Here is a 20,128-nt window from a genome sequence, read left to right on the forward strand (position 1 = left end):
AATTAATTAATTAATTTCTAGGCTTATCAAAATACCTAAAACCTTGGCTATCTCATAATATAAAGAAATTGCAAGTTAGTTCTAATACCAATTCTAATTAATTTGTCCTAGAAAATACTTACTAACTTGTACAAAGAATTGATATTAAATTCAGACTAAATAGTGTGAGGTTAAAATTATGAATTCATAGTGTAAGGCCATACTAAATAAATGCATGTATTTAGATGCAAGCAATAAATTTCTCAATAGTAAAATAAAAATAACACATTTAAAACATACAAAACAATATCATGCTCATAACATATACACATATATTATTAACTTTGCACTAATAAAAAATAATTAAAATCTACATAGAAATTAAATCGTAATAATAATTATAGAACAAATGGCAAGAAGAATAAGAAAACTAATACACAAATACACATTTAACTATTATAAGATTCAAAAACTGAATTATTGAACAACCACATACATTATCTACATTTATTATACCAATTTCTTAAACTAATGAACAAAAATATACATAAAATGTATACAAAGATTAATACACATGAACCAAATCAACACAATGTAAAACACATGTAACAAGCTATTGTCCAAACAAAAAACAACAAGAAAATAATATCTTATTATATAATTTTGAATGTATACAAATATATATTTCAAAACCTCCACTTAGCTACTCAAAATTCCCACCTAGTAGAACATGAATCAAAAAGGAAAAGAAAAAAGAAAAGAAAAAAAGGATTTAATATAATCCTACATTTATCATACCAGTGATTTAAACTAATGAGTAACATTAATTACTCTCTATATTTCCATTGTTACACATCTCTTGAAAAAAATGGCTGCCCTTCAAAGGTCAACAAAGGTCAACATGAGGAAGCTATATTTTTGAAGCTATTGTAACACTTGCTTCTGTTCCAATTGTTGCATTCCTCCCTCCAATTTGCTGCATAACATGTGTACAAGTCCATGCGTCGGGCACAATAATCTACCTCATACTCCAAAACTAGCAAATCCAAGCTGTTTTACCTGCAAAATTCATCGGCGGCTTGCTGGCAGGAAGCATAGCTGCTAATCACCGCATATACGCAGACTGCAGTATTGTGTTATCAAAGGATGAGTTCCATATTCCATGGCACAAAGAAGCCATACAAACTAGAAGTATAAATACGTTGGCCCCATCTTTGACGCCAAATTACGCCCGATTGCTCTGATATTCACAAGATGTGTTCGCAAAGGCATAATCTGATGTTCGTTGCCAACAACAAATTACCTTTGAAGTGGCTTGAGGGGCACCAAAGAGGGATGGAAGGATCGACAGGACGAATTGTTGATCCGAAGGACCTGATACCTCCATGGAATCAGCACTACCAACTGGTGTAGAACCGGGTTAATCACTCCTGTTCATCAGCCTCTTCCAGCTGGGCCCTCCTTGCAGCTGCTTGTTTCCGAATGAAAATGCCCCAATGCAATGCCGCTTTCAACTTCAACCAGCTCACATATGCCTTGCCATTTGGTCGGGGCTTGTGCTCATCCACAGCCTCTTCACCTGCAACTGGTAACCCAAAAAGAGGAAATGTATCATCAGTCATGGGACCATACGGACTAAATGGCATGCCGCCCATCTGTCCATTATACAGACGGAGCAGCTGCTGAATCTGTGTTTGCATGTCCTCACTGTCTAAAAGCTCCAAGCTTTGGGAACGAATTTCATCTTCAGTTGGAAAAATTCTGCCAAGACTCTCCTGCCGTTGAAGGTTGGGCCGAGATTGCTGCTGCTGCTGTCGCTGCTCTCCCTCTTCCTCCTGCTGCTGCTGCTGCCGCCGCCGCCAATCACTTGTGCCTGAAGTAGAAGCATTCATCAGAGTGGGATCCAAGGCATTCATGCCCGAGCTTGACGATGTCGTGCTACTTTGAGAGGGACCCAGAGCTAGACCGGTTAGCCCAGTGTGCCCTGCAAGCAGTGAATTCTCGAGAGGATTCGGCAAAACAAGTTGATGATAAGTCTCAGTGCTGCTATTCATTTGCAGGACGGGTCCCGTGATACTCTGGTTATCTGGAAGCTGACCAATAGAACCAGGAAATGATCGTGGAGCCATATTTATTGGTTCCTGTCCGTACGAAAGAGACTCCGATCTTGACCCGCTACCACTACCTGCGCTATCTGCAAAATGGCGAATGAAAGTAACGAATCAGCTATAGAAACGTCAAACATCCAAGAACACATTCAAGCTGAATGTGAAAAAAAAAAAGCGCTTTCAGCAGCTCACAATAGCACCGACAGAACCATCTGAACCCACACTGAAGTAGACAAACTTGATACAGGTGCCTTTCTGCAGTTGACAACGAAGTTGCCAGAAACTGGTTAGAACGTTCTACATTACATATTAACCTACAATCAAATTATGTTCTTTATGTAAGTCAAAGCCCAAAAAGCTCTCAATGCTTTTAGATATCTAACTTAGTTAGCATATATCTCCAGAACATAAGCACTTGAAGGTGACCAAGACTGCAAGAGTTGAAATCTACAGTCCACATAATCTCCCACGGCGTATCCACAAGGCTAACTCTTCTATTGTGTTGAAAGAGGTGCTGCAGTGGTTGTGCCAGCACATGCGCAATAGTATTTACGTTACACGCATCGTCTTTCAGTTGCATACCCACAGTACCCTAGCAGCTAAACGTCCATTCGCCAAGCTATACCTGAAAGCTCTCAACAGAAACTCCTGTGGATCGTGCTGACACTTACTTTTAAAATTAATAATACACGCTTAAATTTAAGTTCAAAGGCTGCTCCTTACTCGCCCACCATTCGAATTCTGGGTAAGTATACTTATGTAATGACATCCTCTAAAAATAATTTTCATGTCTGTAGGCTTGCTTATGGTTCAGATTCGGACCTTGGGAGTGGATATTGGAAATATTGGACATACTGGATACTTTGCGTCCACCCAGTGGGTCCTCAGTGCGAGTATCGAACCCTTTTGCTTGATGTAACGGCTTCACACCGACCAAAGCCTCTCCATCGTACTCCACCACATTCTCCCAGTTCTCATATGCTACTTTTACTAGTTTATCCACATAAACCTGGGCATCAAATAACCTAATTCGTTCAGAACGAAAGTCACTGAAAAACGTTAAGAAAATCGGTGTACATAACAATCACCAATAGAACAAACAGCATCTTCAACTGTTATTCAAATTACGCCCATGTGACGGAGAGCTCAATGAGGGTGTAGTGACACCACCTTCTCACTGTCAGAGAGAGAATCCACCGACATGTACGAACCATCAGCAATAAGCCCCATTAGCTGAAAGATGTTGTTAAATATAACGCCAATATTCTGCTTCTCGTCGGCATAGTATACGTGTAACTTTCCACTCAAAACGCAAGTCTTCGCATGCTCCACCGTGCCTTCCCAAATCTTGTTCGACATACCATTTCCCAAAATCTGGACAAATCAAACAAAATTAGAATCCGAATTTTCACGATTAAAGTACCACACATGATAATGCGTGACACAAGTTTAAATGTGATACTTACGTTCCGCAGCTTTAGAGGATCCATGACAACCAAGCGCAGAAAATCCTCGACTGTCATAATACGAGATTGATTGAGACGCTTGTGAAAAGCACCGTCCTTGCCAATTTTATCCAACCGCCAAACCTCATCAGTCAGGGCTGGCGGGTAATGTTTCTTGTACACTGCAGAATGAGACCAACAACGAGGCTCAGAAACAATATTATACTCATTTTTATATTTCCACAAATTGTTCACACTTCTTCAAGTGATAACAAAAATGCAAGAAAAATTACTATATGCCAATAATCAACAAACTCTGGAGTAAATTGTAGGTTTGAACCAGTAGATCTCATGACGATAACGAGCAAAGCATAAAGAGGTCACATAACAGAATACCCTGGGTCACGAAATAATCTACTCAAGACGAACGAGAGGTTTGAATCATACGCTCTCCACGGTGATCCTTCACGGTAAAGGCCTCAGTCTTGGCTTCTCGAATTCGCAATCCCTCACAAAATCCAGATGCAACTTTCACGCCAAGTCGGAACTTGCGACTGCGAATCCAACTAGAATTATCTGTAAACGTCAACTCTCCCAAAGTACCCACTCCATCCTTTAAAGTGACAGTAAGGTCTCCAGTAAGAAGTGGCCTTTTCCCGTCTCTCTCTCTGACCTCAAAATTTTCAAACTCTTCCCGAGTCCAAGTGTCCTCGTCCTCTGCTGTGAAATCGCCTTCTAAAACTACAATGTCCAGCTTGGCGTAAGCCTCTGGACCAGTGGTAACAACTTGGCCGGTGCCGGCATGCTGTAGAACAACGTGAATTGTCAAACCTTGCTCTCCCTCAACTTTGCTCCCAGTGAAAAGAGGAAGAGCTAGCTTATTCCTGAATTCCAACCGTAAATGTTTTTGGTCTAGGCCTTGAATCCTTTCAGGTGAGGGTCTGCAAACATTAATTCAAGGAACAAAGTTTGTGATCAGAGACGAATTTGAGTTATGTTGATACCCGAATAGTAAGTAGACACAACAGTACAGTAAAAGTTCAGTTAACATGGTGAAAAAAGGACATTATGCATACCGAATTCCCAATGTTGGAGGAGCGAGCTTAGCAAGAACACGTTCAACTTCCTCAGCAACCTGCATTGTTCCATTGATCGAACCATTTATGAGTGTTACATAAACCTCTTATCCCATTCATTTAGTTGAAGCTGAACTGAACACCAAGTTCCAGTTGTAGTTCAAGTGGAATCAACTAGTTCAGTTGGCGCCATAAGTGAAAGTAGACGTTCTGTACCTAACAAAAGATTCTAAACATCAGTGAAAGTAGAGGTCATCTCCTCTACTCAATTAGATTGTTGAAGTCAGAACAAAAAACATCAAGTGTCCCTCCCAAAGCTGAGGGCAATGTGTGGAAAAGTACTTACAATACGTCGAAGCATAGGCTCCAAACTTGAGCACAGTTTCTGCAGGCTATCCCCTTTCACAGCCTCCGCTATGATACTGCATCATTAAAAGAAAATAGGCAATGGGTTACCATTGTAAATTTCTAGTTAGAGTTTATATTGGACCTCATATTGTCTATGCATGGCGTCAATCAGGCTGAATAGTATCAATAAGAAGGTGTCCAAACCTGGCAGGCTGCGATCGAAGACGTTTATTGTCCGATATGCCATCTTTCGAAGGATCCCTATCAAGAGGTCGTTTCTCTCCCCCCATGGTCATCGAGGTGGTTCAAATAACTCCAGAATGACCTATAATCACAGTCGAAATCAAGTTTCTATTGAAACGAAGTTACTGATCTAACAATTAATTTAAAATCTCCACCGAAATTCAAGTCTCCTCACCAGAAGGTAACTTTGAGCACATCTAATCTAACCCTGCTAATGATGAAGGAAGTGTCTTTTGAACCACTTCGAACTTCCTCGCTTCAAATAAGCCACAACTTAACATCGACACCAACTGCGTCGGGTTGCTGTGCATTCATATCATCAGCTCCGCAGTACATATACTTGACGATGTCCGTTAACATCGACGCAGACTTAACCTACGATCACAGCCTTGACTCTCTCTACACCCTCGCTTTTCGCAAACCTGTCAAAGAGATTGAGACACACCCTTCTCCCGGCAGCGAACCGAAATTTCCACAAGATCCTCCGTGCTGTAACAGTGTTGAGGAATTCCCTCGCTACCATGCTCCAATCGAAACCACAGGCGACTCCGTCATCCTTCCCTCCCTGCTATAGCATAACCAAAATAGCAATCGTAAGGGAATTCATTCTGCGATCTACACTTCCACTACACTCCAACAGACCTAATCCTCCCAAAAGATCATCGACACAGTGCGTGCATCTTGGACTGGTATTAGAATAACGTACCCAGCGTGGGATATCCAGCGGTAAGGGTTGTACTTTGCCACTATATGAGGCTATTTCAGGTTTTGACTTGAGTTGGTGGGGTCGGCTTGGCTCGCAGACCTCACAGTAGCCAAAAATAATGTCAGCTATGTGCTTTTGTTGTCCACACCACTATAGATCCGACGGTCCCCGTGGTGTAAGAATCCTTCTGCTCTTATTAGGTGTTGCCATTTCAGTTTTCACTTCCTACGCACAAGGCTACTACTTTAGGGCTATCTAACTGTTGAGGACAATGATAGGTAGAGTGGTAGAGATCTGGGCTATAAAGTTGTTCCCCACCAGTTCGATTCGGTGTTATCTCTGATGGTTGGTGCAGTGGTGGTGTTTGTGACGAGTACTGAGAAGTTGAAGGTTTGTGAAATACAGTCGAACGAACTATGAAATCGTTACGACCCTGAATTGAAGAAGTTTGTAAGTTGTGAAGCGGATGAGCGACGAGGTTGTGAAGTCAAAGAGGGGGTTTGCAACGCGGTGGGGGCGGGGAGCGATGGAGGGTATGATAGTTGTTTGATAAGAGGGTGGACCGTTCTATAGCGAGTTTTGTGATGCATTTTTGAGATTTAGCATTTCTACTATCAATCCTCAATTTAGCATTTAGAGTAAGGAAGTGGTCATGTACGATGCCTTCCTCGAATCGGAAAATCGCCGATCAAGACCGAGATCACGGTCAGATGGGCATCTTTTGCGAGCCTTGAATGATACCGGAACGCGAGGTCTTGAGGTGGGCTGGCTTTCATTGAACGGCAAAAGTTGCTCTCGGAGGCGACCCACAAAGCTTATTTCCTTACTGGAAGAACCCTCGACCTGGAGGTAGATTTCCTGCGGCGAACCACGGCTGCTACTGACGAACACCATTCATACTTCTGGTGCTTTCTGCAACAACTGCTGATGCCGTTGTCATCATCTCAAGTCTCCCTCAGATAAACCCTAATTCTCAGTTTCAAGTCATTTGATGAGATTCCGTCACAGCTAAATGGAGTCGATGTGCTGCCCAGGATTTGGCTCTTGTCATTCAACCTCTTCACAAACTGAAACAGGTCTTGCACTTGAGGACGAGTCCATCATCAAGTCCAAGGTCGAATGCTGAAGCTTGTGCATGGTTTTGTGAAATAGCGAAACATTGTTGTCGGCACTTCATCAATCTCTTCACCAAAAAAACATGGTAAATTGCTCCTTTTATGGGATAATTCTTCTACTCTTATTTCCTTTATTTATTTTATTTTTTTTTGTTTCTTATTCGTATTCTTTTGATATGCGATGGATCCTGTTTCTGCCATGCAGTTTCATGAGAAAGCTCTGTCGTCTAGTTTTGTTGCCATTGGGCTTTGAAGTTTTGAGACGATTGTGTTGAATCTGTCGTCGTAGGTGAAATTCAATCGTAGTTGCATGTACAAGTGTTGTTTGTGATGTATTTTAGAATTATTGATATGCAGGAAGGTTTTCTTTGTTCTGTTTGGAAAAAGATTGTTCAGTTTAATTTGTAGATTGTTTAAAAAAAATAAAATAAAATAAAATAATACATATGTCTAATGAGTACTTTACAATGACCTTCTCAAACTGATTTGTGAATTGTGTGGTATGGACAAATAAATAATTGCTACAAAACTGGAGTTTTAAATACGTTATTTTAAATTGAAGAAATTGGAATGCATAGGAATTAATATAATAGTATTTTATTAAATAAAGTTACAATTTTTTTTTGTATTATATTCTAGACCAAACAACACTGTCTGAATGATGTTGATGGTTTATTTTTGGTTACTCTATAAACATCATTCGATTCCAATTATAGTTATTGTTTATAATTTGATTTCTTACTTAAAGAATTTGTCAAGTCATGTTCATAATTTGAAAGTATACACATTAGAGCACTGAAAGCTTGGATTGTTTTTAATTAAAGTCTAAATCAATCTGTTTGCACATGTGTCGTAAATATTTGAATTACTACAAGCTTATTTTATTTTCTGTATCTCTCATATTAAAACTTATAGAATATTCAATTCATTGATGTTAAAGTAATTATTATTTTATACTAACATATACAATAATTAAGAAATATGGAACAAAAGGATTAAAAATGCATAACAATGTCAAAATGAATTGGTTGTATTTGTACATTATTATAAATTTGAAATTAGTAAATGTATGCAAAAGTAGTTCATTATATTTGTTAATTTACCCAAAAAAAATGTAACTTTTACTAATATCACCCATTTCATCATCAATAATAATAACAAGAACAGGGTGTGACAAAGTAACTGAAATCAAAGTCAATGTTTATTAAGTTGTTTAATATATATACATATATATATATACATATATATATATATATATATATATATAGATATAATTTTTTCCTATGATTAATAAAAAATCACTATTAAATTTTAGTTTTCATATTTTTAATTTTTTAACTTTAATTTAATTTAGTGGCCTTATATACTTATTTTATTGATGACAAATATATTATTTTGTTGCAATTTTCCAAGATAAAACTTGAAAATTATAGCATTTAGTACATGACAGTGATCTGATACATATTATAAATATACAAGCTTAACATTCGATTAATGTTTAAAAATGACTAAAATATCATTTGATATATATCATGTGATTTTAAATTTTTGATATTTCTAACAGATTAGTTGTAATGAAGTATAGAGTTTCATTTTCCATCTAAGGTTTTGATATTTTACAATTTTATCTTTTTATCTAATTGCTTTTGGTTAATAGTATTACACACACTTATATATAAACACACATGTATATACAATGTTCTTCTTGATAATTAATATCATTCATTACAGGAAAAATATATTAATTATCATAGATTGTTAATTATCAAAGGTGGTTTGTTGAAGGTAAGATGGAAATCATCCTTGCATGGACCCTACAATTTAGGATGCTTACTTCTACCATGGTAACCACATGGTCTTTGTTAATTACCTTTTTATTTAATAAAAATCTATAAAAATAATTTAATTATAATAAATTACATATTATTAATTATGCATTATAGAACTCAAATTCCAAAATTTCAATTGATTATTAGGTGTTATTAATTTTTAGGAGGTCGAATAATAATAGAAACACCATATAATAATTTTGTTTATTTCTTTCAAATTATACCTACAAGTTTATAAATTTACTTGGATTTTAGAGCATATTATACAAGTATTATTTATTTATTTATACTATTCTTTATTCTGATAAAGAACTCTAATGAACTTAGTATACATCAACACTTTTCACATTGTAAACATTTCTTTATAACTTCTTCCTTGTAAACATTGCAAACATTCATTTTTTGCACATGAATTTTTTTTTTTTTTTTCAAGCATGCTAAAACTCTCTTTATGCATGCAAAGTACCTATTAAATCCATGAATTCTCTAATCCAAACCTATAAGAACTTTACTCAATATGCACAAAATGCATGAACCAAAAGTATGACTTCTTTATCTCTCTTGATATTTATATTAGTAGTGACTTATATAACAGATACATAAATTTTTGGCACTCTCAAACATATTATGTCACGTTGGTGTTACAAGGGTGCCACAAATATTTGTAACGTTTGATTTATCCTTTTTATTTACCTGTATTATCATCCATCCATATATCCATCCATTTATATATCCATCCGCCCATTCATTACACTTAGTAAGACTTGATTATATGGGGATGGGAATGTGTACTATGTAGGCGAGAGGTGTCAGCCCCGACCGGCGACTGGAGTGGGGTCGTGGAAGCGTCGAATCAAGCTGCTCCGCTTTCTGACTCTTCCTCCCTCAATGCCTCATAACGCTGCTACTGTTGCCAGGACTTTAATATCTCTGGACCCACCCAGTATGGCTTTCAGGTTTGCATTCGGTTTCTAATAATCTGACCACCCTGGTCGTTGCCAGTATCAGACCAAGGTTCTCATTATATCCTACACAATTGAGCTTCGTCTCTAGAGAAGCTATCTTTAGATGTCACTAACTACAGACTGTTAGATGTTAGCTGATTGTGCGTCATTCCAAGTCCAGCTCCGCTTTGTTGCGAAGGTGCGAGCTCAAGATTCAGTTTTTTATTTTTTATTTTTATTTTTTATTTTTATGGGGAGTGTCGTATGTCGGCGGTCTGACTCTTGTGCCATGCTTTTCTATCGACTTCCCCCATTTGCCATGGCATCTAGCTCTGGATTATTCGCCCCAGTCCTGTGTTGCTCCGGCGTGTTAGTTTCAGGCCTTGTTTAGTCGACCGTGAAACTTTTTCTGAGGTTTTCGCGCCGTGCCTATTGCTGTCAAGAAATCCCACAGTTGTTTTGTTGCACATTGTGGGTGTGTGATCTCACGGTTGGCTCTGCAGCTAACAGCTAACATCTAACAGTCTGTAGTTTTTGTTCGACCTTTGCTTGGCAGCTGTCCTGTCTTGTGCTTATGCTCTCGGTCAGTTTTCATTTTTGTGCTCCTAGGAGCACAGGTTCCCCGCGAGCGTGGTGCGATGTCTAGCGACGTCTGATTTGATCACTGCTTGGCACATATTAGCTCGGTTTTCTTAATCTTTTAGTTTTTCGCCTGGTGATCGTTCCAATGAGCCAAGCCAGAAGCTACGCTGTCAGATTAATTTGGCTACTTGCCCCACTGGATACATGACCTTGAAATCTGTTGGTTAGCAAGAGGAGATTCAGCAGATGAGGGCATCGAGAATTGGACTCCGTGTCATGAGGGCGTCTACCGGTTTGTGAGTTTCCGTCTGACCACAGATTTGCAGATTGTTGAATGTTCTCTTAAGATATCTCTCTGCATTTCTAACCGCCTCAGGTGTTATTAGTCTAGTGGATCGTCTTCCTTGCATTCCTCTTTTGAGTAAAAGTGCGGGAGGGAGTGATGAAGATGACGAGGACTTCAGGGAGAAAGAGAGAGAGAGAAATAGCAAATTTGGCAATTTTTTTTTATGAACGACTAGTCACAGAAGTCCTTTAGAGATGAGGGTGGAGCCAAACCCGTGTAAGTAAAGTATTCGTGTTGGTTTAGGCTTTGCATTATGCTGAGTGTCCGTGTGTGATACATCTTCAGAGATGGAGAGAGCAGGAGACAGTATATCCGGAGTGGGGCTGCCGGGGCGAGTTGGAGTCGGAGATGTATTTCTGTTTATTCAGACCCCAGAAAACTCAAGCTGCTGCCCAAAACGCCCCAGCGGGTTCTCATGCTCACTCTCGGTGTGCTCACCATGATCTTTCTCTTCTTTACGGTTAGCACTGACTGGCACTCATTTTTTGGGCAGTCCAGACATACCGTAAGTACAAGGTTAGCGCTTCTCTTACACATGTGCTCCTTTTGAATTGAAGCTACCTCGGTATTTTTAGAAGAACAGATCTTTCTTGCTTGTGGATTTAGGCTTTCTTTTCACCAAGCAGACAATCAAACTATTACCTGCTCGTTGATGAGTGCTTGACCTGAAATACATGCGCAATTGCAGACCCAGGGTAAGGTCAGATCCCTGCACTTCCAATTTGCCAGAAGTAAATGATATTGATGATGGAGGAAGAGGAGCCTCGAGTGATGGGAAGTCCATAACAGGTAATGTGGCGTTGCTGCTAGGACAGAACCTTCAGTTAGGCAAGAGGCCAAGTATCGGACTACTCAACATCGGTAAAGATGAAGCTTTGGGATGGCAAGAGTATGCGCATGGACGCATCCCCATCTTCTTTCCCTTTGCCCAAGTTAATCAGAGCCTTGCATGGTCGGATTTTTATCCCGAGTGGATTGACGAAGAGGAGCTCTTCGAAACTCCAATGTGTCCGTCCTTGCCCTTCCCATGTGTGCGCGAGAAGACAAAGCTCGACCTCTTGGTCGCCAAAGTTTCTTGCCAAAACCCGCAAGAGTCAGGTGGAGAGCGAAACGTTCAACGACTGCAGCTTTTTCTGTCTGCAGCCAGCATTGCAAGCCAGACGGGAGATGAGGCAATGGATGTCCTGATCATTAGCGAGTGTCGGCCGCCGTTGAATATCTTCCCTTGTGGAGAGCTCCTAGAACACGAGGGAAAGATGTGGCTGTACCACGTGAACCTTGTCAATATGAGGAGCCGGTTGGTTCTACCAGTCGGATCGTGCGAGCTATCGTTGTCCATTAACTATCCAGGTACAGCATAATGTTTCCGTGAGATGGAATTGTTGTCCCTGTGGATTATAATCTTTTTAATGATTAGCCTTGACGATTGGTTTGGCTCGCTTAAAATTGGTGTGTTTTTTATGACAGAGCAACTTGCTGCGAGGACGGGCAATGAGAGGAGGCAAGCCTACGTATCCATGGTGCACACTGATGCGTCTTATGTCTGCGGGGCAATTGTATTGGCACACAGCATTCGTCTGTCCGGCTCTACACGGGACCTAGTTATGCTGGTGGACTCTAGCATCCTTCCCGAGCAGCGCCGAGCCTTGCAAGCAGCAGGCTGGCAGGTGCGTGAAATCGAACGAATCCGTAACCCGTACGCAGAAAAAGACCGCTATAACGAATGGAACTACAGCAAGTTTCGCCTCTGGCAGATCACAGAGTATGATAAGGTAAACCCTAAACCTCGAACAAATGTGTGTGTTTGTTTGTTTGCAGGTTTGTTAATTGCAATATGGAGAAATTAATTCTGAAGGGGCTGCTGCTGGTTGTTGGCAGATTGTTTTCATCGACTCTGACCTTCTCGTGCTGCGCAACATTGACTTCCTATTTCAATTGCCTGAGATTTCGGCCACTGGAAACGACCAAAACCGCTTCAATTCGGGAGTGATGGTGATTGAGCCCTCCAACTGCACGTTCGGCATCCTCCTGGATCAAATCATGGACACCAGATCATACAACGGCGGCGATCAAGGTTACTTAAACGAGATATTCCCATGGTGGCACCGTCTTCCGAAGCGCGTCAACTTCCTGAAGCACTTCTGGTCGAATGACACCGACGAGTTGGAGACTAAGACTCGCCTCTTCGGTGAAGATCCTCCTGAACTCTACGTGCTCCACTACCTAGGCATGAAACCATGGGTTTGCTTTAGGGATTACGATTGCAACTGGAACTTGAAGGAGCAACAGAAGTACGCGAGTGATTCGGCCCACGCCACATGGTTTAAGATACACGACAGCATGCCGGAGAACCTTCAACGGCAGTGTTGGCTCAGGACTTTGGCTAAAGCAGCTCGGGAAGTGGAGCGCAGGGAAGCGGAGGCTGGAAGCTACAGCGATGGGCATTGGAAGATCAAAATTAGGGATCCCCGGCTGGAGTTGTGTCCGACTCCTGAGCATTGTGACTGGGAGGAGATGATAAGGCACTGGAATGAACCACCACCGCAAGCTCTTTGAGCCCATAGTGTAAATAGTAGGACCACTGGTTCGCTTAAACAAGGTCAGGGCCCATGACAAACAAGATATACAAAAACTGGTTGAAGGATCTCAGGAATCGGCCCAAATGCTTGAAATGTGTGACCAATGTACTATTAAGGCAATTATCCTATCAGTAGGCTTATATGGAGAACATATTACAGATCAGGGTTTCTTTATAAAGATCGGCGAAATGTTGAAGCATCAATTCAAGGACTTTTTGTAGCAGGGGACGCGTTTCTGAAGGTCATTGTTGTCGTAGGCTGTAACAGTAATGAAGTCTCTAGAGAGCGCTTGAGTGATTCGCACTGGTTGAAAGACCAATTTTGGGGGATTTGCATTATCATGCTGAATGCTATGTTGCGCTTTGGCAAAATTTATGTCATTCCATTTATGATTCTTCTGCTTTTGCTCGTGTAGTTTTTCGGTGATGACATTGTTGTTGCGCAAGTTTCTTAGTAAGGAATGAAGCATCTGTTGTTGGTTTCTACTTGAATTCCTTGCTCGTGGTAGCGTTATGGAGAGATCGAATGGGCTGGAGCAGCTGTAAAACTCCCTCATGGTAGAAGTATTTTTGCGTAGGTTTCAGCTTTTCAGGTTGTCGTGCTAAATGCGTCCCTTCTAGTGCATGTTGATGTGCATGAGCAGCGCGGTATGTCCACGCTCATCAAAGTCTCTGACAATGAATTAAAAGTAGCCACCTGAACGCGGCGTTTTCCTTCCTGAATTCTGATGAATTGTTTTTATAATCAAGGATGTGAAGCATGGCAAGTAGTAATTATCCACATGATCCACATTCCACACAATAATGTTTACCAGATGTGAAAGTCTGCCGCTCAAGTTTCCCTGCCAATGTAACATCCTATTCCCAATTCATTGAAGTGTTTGAGAGAGTATGTTGATGAGGAGGACTTCTCTGTTTATAAATTAGTGGAATGTAGTAATAGGAGCGTGAATGAGGATGTTCGAAGAACATAATCTTGGAAGAGAATACCACAGGCAAAGTTCAGAGACTTGGCTATTTTTTTCCAAATCACCGAACATGTCGGAGGAACGAAAGACGAACAGCGATGACCACATCGAAAGAAGAACGGCGATGACTTGATGAAAGAAGAATGAATTTCGATTCATAGCCGTTGGGGACACAAGTAACGTCGGACCACTTTCCTCACCCCTCCCAACATTCCCAGTCCTACATAAGGTCACATTCCCCTCACATACACCAGTATACTTTACTGCCCTACCTTCTATCAATCGCACTAGCACATTCATACTCTCTACTAACAGCTTTGATACTTCGTGCATACTGTACTGATTTCTGGATTACTTGTTGATTGTTCATTTTGTGTAAGTGGTATTGTATATGTGGATCGTCGTTGCATTGTGGGAATACAAGCTGTGCAGGGTTTTGGATCCGGCTGTCCTCGGTGAGAGACCTACACTGTGACAAAGACAGAGGATGGCTACTCTCGCTAAGTCATTCCAGACCCCGACCATGAATGCCGATAATGGAAGTTGGAAGCGTGTTCCTTTGAGAGAGCGCAGCAGTCCTGATCCTGTTGTGACGAAGACAGTCGAGTCGAAGTCTCCTGACAGATCTGTAAGAAATCTGCATGCATGAGGATAGCTTCCAATTCTCTATAATCAGTGTTGATGGGAATCCTCAGTTCTTAGATTTTGCTGCCATGTTGAGATCCCCAGAAAGAAGTGTACCTGAGTCTTAGATACTGCGAAGATTTCGACGCAGACTGATTGAGTTATCAGGAGAATTTGAATTTCGAGGGTTCTAAATCTGTGTCGGATTGACTTTAGACAGACCGTTTCATCACCGACCGAAGTGCTATGAATTTCGAGATAGCGAATTACCTGATCTCGAAGGAGAACTCATCATCTGACGCCAACTTTCAATCCAAGGATGTATATAGGAATCAACTTGGGGAGAATCTACTGAACGATCACTGCCAAGAACAGAGTCGCATTCTGGCATTCAAGAGCAAGCCTCCTCCTCCTCCCGAGGGATTCCACAACGGGCGCAAATCCCTGTACTCTCAGAACATTGCAGCCGGTGAGGCAATGCCCAAGAATAAGTTCCGTCACATTCCACAAGCTCCTGAGAGGACTTTGGATGCGCCTGATCTCCTTGACGATTACTATCTCAATTTGATGGACTGGAGCTCCAACAATGTCTTGGCTGTTGCTCTCGGCAGCACCGTATATCTGTGGGACGCTACCACCAGTTCCATCGAGGAGCTAATGACGGTTCAGGAGGAAGGACCTGTCACAAGCGTATCCTGGGCTCCAGATGGCCAATATCTCGCTGTGGGGTTGAACAACAGCACTGTGCAGCTCTGGGATTCATCGTCTCTTCGTCAGGTCCGTGGCTTCATGCGGTAGTTGTGTTGAATAAGCACAATAGACTCTAAGATGCTTGTCGTATACGGTTCATTAGCTAGTTGCCTACCTGACAAGTAAATTCGTGATGCAGCTCAGGACATTGAGGGGTCACTCAGCGCGTGTGGGCTCCTTAGCATGGCATGGTCCTACGCTAGCAACAGGAAGCCGCGACTGCACTATATTGAACCATGATGTGAGAATTCGCCACAATGTGATAGGCAAGATGAGTGGTCACGAGCAAGAGGTCTGCGGGCTCAAATGGTCACCCTCTAGCCAGCAACTCGCCAGCGGAGGCAACGACAATTTGCTCCACATCTGGGACTCGGCTGCGGCTTCGTCCTTTTCATCCTCCCATCTTCACCGCCTCGATGAGCACCAGGCTGCCGTCAAAGCTCTTGCATGGTGCCCGTTCCAGAGCAACTTGCTTGCATCAGGCGGCGGTACTGCCGATCGATGCATCAAGTTTTGGAACTCGCACACAGGCGTATGTGTGAATAGCATTGACACGGGATCCCAGGTGTGTGCTCTACAGTGGAGCAAGCATGAGAAGGAGATTCTAAGCTCCCATGGATTCAGTCAAAACCAGCTGTGCGTGTGGAAGTACCCCTCCATGGTGAAGATGGCCGAGTTTACGGGCCATACATCGAGAGTTCTGCACTTGGCCCAGAGCCCCGACGGGTACACTGGCTTCCGCTGCGGGCGACGAGACCTTGCGTTTCTGGCAAGTATTTGGAGCCCCTGAGACGAAGCAATCATCTCACAGACGGGCCACGAATGCTGGCAATGTGCTAAACTGCTTGATCAAAATTAGGTAAGTCATCCAGGTGGGTATCCTAGTACTTTCATGTTATTTACTGTAATTATGTACATTTGTATTTTCATAGTTTACACATTACGCCATTTTCCCGTAGCATCGTTGTGCACTGTTTATTGATTGTATCGCTAACCACACATTCTCTTAAAGGGTTAATTATTCGGTGTTTCATAAACGCCAACATATCTGCTGAGTATCTACAGCTCCACTTCCTATACAATGTTGGTCTCTCAACTCCTTACTGTTCTGTCTACCATTTGCATTACAAAGCCCCAACCCAGAATCGGACTTCTAGTAACACTAACTGGAAGTTTGTTTATAAGTTGTAGATTCGAGGGACATATGTTTCAATCATATATCGCAAAGGGGCGCCTACCAAAGTATATACAACTAATACACAGTAGGATGTGATACCCACTGTCACCTAGCAGGTAGGGCACTTGTGCAAATCACACCCTATTTTCAAATTAAAAGAAGTCATCTTTTGCAAGTGAATTGATAATGTTGTTGGAATGCACCGTTACAAAACTCAAACAGACAAGCCAATGAAATTATCATATTATATCAACTTGCACAGTGCAAAATTATCCATGGGAACTTTTCATGGATAAAAACCTTTTTCTACATTATCCAGCCAATGGTTATGTACATCTATTATAATCCGAATGTAAAAACCTACTTATGAAATGACATGTGCTTCTTACACACATGTGAGCACTTTGACAAACAGATGCCTACATCTGTTAACATTGACAAATGGTGAAATAAACCACAACCAATGTAATCAACTTTACAGCCCTTTCGAAAGAGAGTATGTCAGGAAAGGACATACTAATTGCAGCGTTGTCCTACACTTCATTCTCGTTCTCAGCTTTGGGCTTCTGCCCGTTGTAAACGGGAGTCACGGTCTTCGAATATTTGCCTTGTGCTATCAGATATTGCCACCGATCTTGGGTGAGGTAGAGGAGAGCACAAAAACTAAGTTGGATTGAGAATAAAATCTGAAGTGTCCGCAAGCTCGTTCCACTCATCACCTCGTATGCATGCAGCCCAGTGTAAATGTTGTAGAATCCCAGCACCACTCCAGCGGTTCCAAGAATCCAGTGGATACCATACCAGATTGGTCGGGATCGGACTCCACTGCATAAACCAGAAATATTGAATTAACATGGACTCTACGATAATTGGTATACTGAACTGAAAATGATTTGTCCGAATTTCATAGAAGGTGAAACTACGAAAAAGAACAAAAACACAGAATTATTGTAAGAATATTAACTGTTGGGGACGAATAAGGCCCACAAGTGGTGCAAGCCACACCAATATCCACAACGCTAGACCAAGCCGCTCATGGGTGTAAGTGAAGGCATTGTCGAATTTCGTGATTGCGACTACCGCGCTGCAGATGACCGCCAACACCGCAATAACCTGAAAGGTCGATGGACAACTTGATTTCAAAATTGCGCCATCAAATCTTGTCACATTCAATGTCTGATGAACATGGAGAGAAAGAAAGGGGAACGTGGAAATGGAAGTGTTGCACACCTGAACGAAGATGTGGGCGTAGACTAAAGTTCTCACGGTTTTCAAGTCACCTTTCTCTCGGTAACCACTAGAGAAGCGGACCAGTATGATAGCCACGGGCATCAGAAGTCCCATGGATAGCCACATTAGCCACCCATGAACCTTAATCCAGTGAAAAGGATAAACGCGCTGCAACAAAATCATCGAGCAAGATCAGTTTCCTAAGTGTTGACTTTCTATTGTTGCGCCACTCTACGCTGAGTCAATCGATTTTCTTACAGCGAGCTAATGCGGAGCTGCAAAGTTTCTGGCGATGTATGAATACAACATTGGGTTTGTACAGTCGTGATTAAAATTTAGATAACGTTTAACCCAATTTCTCAGTAATTAAAACCTTATCGTTATCAAAGTAAAGAAACCGTCAAGTTCAATGCTGATTATTCTAAGGATCGTAATGGAAAAATCAAGTTACCCAGCGGCCATTCGCACGCAAAGAGACGTCAGCTGTACAATCATTACTCGCAGAAAATTTTGAATTCTACTTTCATGAGATTAGTGCTTCTTTAAAATTTAACGCTTCGGAGACTCCTCCCTCCACCCAAACGACATTAATTGACATGCAGCAGAGAAACAAGTTCAAAAACTGCATCAAACAATCGTTGGACTCACCGGAACCGCTGCGCCTGGGGTCGCTGCTTGGGCCATAGACACACAACACATGAGGAAACTAACTACAAAGGCTAACAACGGCGTCCTCATGATTTTCAACATGCTGTACCCTTCTCCTTGCGCCACAAATCCTGTCCCAAGAACAACGGGGAAATGTTAAAAGTGCAGCGGCAACAAGCTGTTCGTGATGATGAGGTAGCATCCTCAAGCTCATTCTCGTCCCTCTTATACAGCAGCCACCCACCCCACACAAAAATTTGCCCAAACTAGAATCAAACTGTCATCACATGATGAATCCAACCCATGACCCGCAACTAATCTCGAGTCAAAAGGTGTCGCTCATAGTCTTCAAGGGACCACTAAAGCAGCAAATCATCATTACACCGTCGCCCTCTTTAGTTGTGCACTCGAGTTGTCCCGGACAAATCTTCGAGAGAAAGCTCGAGGAGCCTACCCCGTCATGCTCAACTACAAAGCACCCAGTTACAGAAACACTAAGCGCAGTGCAACAAAATCACAAGCGCAAAACAAAGATAATCGGGAGGGACATCCAATTGCAGCCGGTGGGACATTCATTGGGCCAATGGGAGGGGATTTGGGAACCTCGTGAGAACTATAGTGATTCATGGAAGGATTCTATCTTACGATGCAGGTAGCAGAAAATTCTGCTGTCATGATTCTAAAGTTACTTTGCAAAGACGGGCTATCTGTGATTATATAAGCTCTGTCCTTGTCCCTGGTTTTCGTGGGGTTGCATCTTTTTTAAGGGAGAGGGATTCCAGCTAAATCAATTTTCATGGCCAAGTTTGTTCTGCCTCACACTCAAGTCGTGCAGCTGGTGCTTTTTTTCAGATTTATTGAGGATAACATTGTCGTTGACGTTTGATAAACATGTTCATCACCCAAGTAACTGTCAAGAGTATATGACGGCATGCCATTCTGGTTGGGCGTCTCTTATCTATCGTCTTCGAGGAGGACTGTTCACACTGCAACACGGCCTCTCACAAACAGTGGCAGGGTAATGCACGTAGGACGCGTTGAACCAGTTTGTTAAGCAGAAGAGTAAGGATTTTCATCACACAAAACATCGCACTTAAAACTACATTTTCATGTGCATTCTATTCCACCTCTACCGTTCTCAACAACCTTGATCCGCGGCGAATCATTGCTCATATGAATATACGCCGAGAGCACCCAAGGATCAGGACATAATTCTGTAGCATTCTGTGGTACTAAGTGCGCCCCTCTCATCAATCTTCATGATTTTGTTAAGTGGACATGACTACGACCATCTTGTTTGCCAAGATTCTTACTCCACTGTAGGCTCCACGGCCACAACACTTTTCCACCACTCCTGCTTTAGTTAAGACAAAAGCCGTAGTGCTTATACACAAGCCTTTCTGACGCTTCAAGAGGAATCCATCCCACACGT

The 20,128-nt window shown here is 41.8% G+C and overlaps 3 protein-coding genes, 1 long non-coding RNA gene and 1 pseudogene across 8 annotated transcripts; 3 read left to right on the plus strand and 2 right to left on the minus strand.

The window, feature by feature from the left end:
* Window positions 1-595: 595 nt before the first annotated feature.
* On the minus strand, window positions 596-6,047 carry LOC112286233 (calmodulin-binding protein 60 D). Of its 3 annotated transcripts, none has more exons than XR_012218223.2 (10): window positions 5,645-5,875; window positions 5,161-5,281; window positions 4,955-5,030; window positions 4,609-4,667; window positions 3,980-4,473; window positions 3,554-3,714; window positions 3,258-3,461; window positions 2,910-3,096; window positions 1,283-2,173; window positions 596-1,102 (listed from the first exon to the last, which is right to left on the minus strand). XR_012218223.2 is itself a non-coding variant. In XM_024527937.3 (10 exons), exons 3-10 carry the CDS (start codon window positions 5,250-5,252, stop codon window positions 1,404-1,406), a joined length of 2,043 nt encoding a protein of 680 aa, XP_024383705.1. In that variant the 5' UTR covers window positions 5,253-5,281; window positions 5,645-5,764; window positions 5,906-6,047; the 3' UTR covers window positions 596-1,403. The 3 variants fall into 3 exon arrangements, 2 of the variants coding, with proteins under 2 accessions (XP_024383705.1, XP_024383714.1); XM_024527937.3 differs by adding an exon at window positions 5,906-6,047 and having other exon boundaries at window positions 596-2,173; window positions 5,645-5,764; XM_024527946.3 differs by having other exon boundaries at window positions 596-2,173; window positions 5,622-5,760.
* Window positions 6,048-6,284: 237 nt separating this feature from the next.
* LOC149989932 (uncharacterized) lies at window positions 6,285-7,474 on the plus strand. Of its 2 annotated transcripts, none has more exons than XR_016504730.1 (2): window positions 6,285-6,754; window positions 6,982-7,474. It is a non-coding gene; the product is annotated as an uncharacterized LOC149989932 (long non-coding RNA). The 2 variants fall into 2 exon arrangements; XR_016504729.1 differs by having other exon boundaries at window positions 6,417-6,754; window positions 6,940-7,474.
* Window positions 7,475-9,623: 2,149 nt separating this feature from the next.
* Window positions 9,624-13,704, plus strand: LOC112279794 (putative UDP-glucuronate:xylan alpha-glucuronosyltransferase 3). The gene is made up of 5 exons (XM_073532291.2): window positions 9,624-9,805; window positions 11,007-11,237; window positions 11,410-12,071; window positions 12,189-12,493; window positions 12,600-13,704. The coding sequence occupies exons 1-5, from the start codon at window positions 9,738-9,740 to the stop codon at window positions 13,275-13,277; spliced, it is 1,944 nt and encodes a 647-aa protein (XP_073388392.2). The 5' UTR covers window positions 9,624-9,737; the 3' UTR covers window positions 13,278-13,704.
* A 108-nt stretch (window positions 13,705-13,812) lies between these two features.
* On the plus strand, window positions 13,813-16,998 carry LOC112280268 (cell division cycle 20.2, cofactor of APC complex-like; annotated as a pseudogene). Its single transcript, XR_016504732.1, has 3 exons — window positions 13,813-14,895; window positions 15,108-15,668; window positions 15,781-16,998. The product of XR_016504732.1 is annotated as a cell division cycle 20.2, cofactor of APC complex-like (transcript).
* Window positions 16,999-17,035: 37 nt separating this feature from the next.
* LOC112280277 (cytochrome b561 domain-containing protein At2g30890) lies at window positions 17,036-18,881 on the minus strand. Its single transcript, XM_024515586.3, has 4 exons — window positions 18,697-18,881; window positions 18,049-18,216; window positions 17,783-17,931; window positions 17,036-17,643 (listed from the first exon to the last, which is right to left on the minus strand). Exons 1-4 carry the CDS (start codon window positions 18,796-18,798, stop codon window positions 17,352-17,354), a joined length of 711 nt encoding a protein of 236 aa, XP_024371354.1. The 5' UTR covers window positions 18,799-18,881; the 3' UTR covers window positions 17,036-17,351.
* Between the last annotated feature and the right edge of the window lie 1,247 nt (window positions 18,882-20,128).

Source organism: Physcomitrium patens, chromosome 1 (assembly GCF_059467195.1).
Source record: "Physcomitrium patens ecotype Gransden chromosome 1, ASM5946719v1, whole genome shotgun sequence".
In the NCBI taxonomy this organism is placed as follows: domain Eukaryota; kingdom Viridiplantae; phylum Streptophyta; class Bryopsida; order Funariales; family Funariaceae; genus Physcomitrium; species Physcomitrium patens.

Coding starts and splice junctions, on each gene's coding strand:
- LOC112286233 (XM_024527937.3), bottom strand. CDS start 5,252: ATGACCATGGGGGGAGAGAAACGACCTCTTGATAGGGATCCTTCGAAA. Junction 5,031..5,160: donor CTTCGATCGCAGCCTGCCAG/GTTTGGACACCT, acceptor TTAATGATGCAG/TATCATAGCGGAGGCTGTGA. Junction 4,668..4,954: donor AGCCTATGCTTCGACGTATT/GTAAGTACTTTT, acceptor GGAACAATGCAG/GTTGCTGAGGAAGTTGAACG.
- LOC112279794 (XM_073532291.2), top strand. CDS start 9,738: ATGCCTCATAACGCTGCTACTGTTGCCAGGACTTTAATATCTCTGGAC. Junction 11,238..11,409: donor AGACATACCGTAAGTACAAG/GTTAGCGCTTCT, acceptor GCGCAATTGCAG/ACCCAGGGTAAGGTCAGATC. Junction 12,072..12,188: donor GTTGTCCATTAACTATCCAG/GTACAGCATAAT, acceptor TTTTTATGACAG/AGCAACTTGCTGCGAGGACG.
- LOC112280277 (XM_024515586.3), bottom strand. CDS start 18,798: ATGTTGAAAATCATGAGGACGCCGTTGTTAGCCTTTGTAGTTAGTTTC. Junction 18,217..18,696: donor CCCCAGGCGCAGCGGTTCCG/GTGAGTCCAACG, acceptor ATTTTGTTGCAG/CGCGTTTATCCTTTTCACTG. Junction 17,932..18,048: donor ACGCCCACATCTTCGTTCAG/GTGTGCAACACT, acceptor TCGACCTTTCAG/GTTATTGCGGTGTTGGCGGT.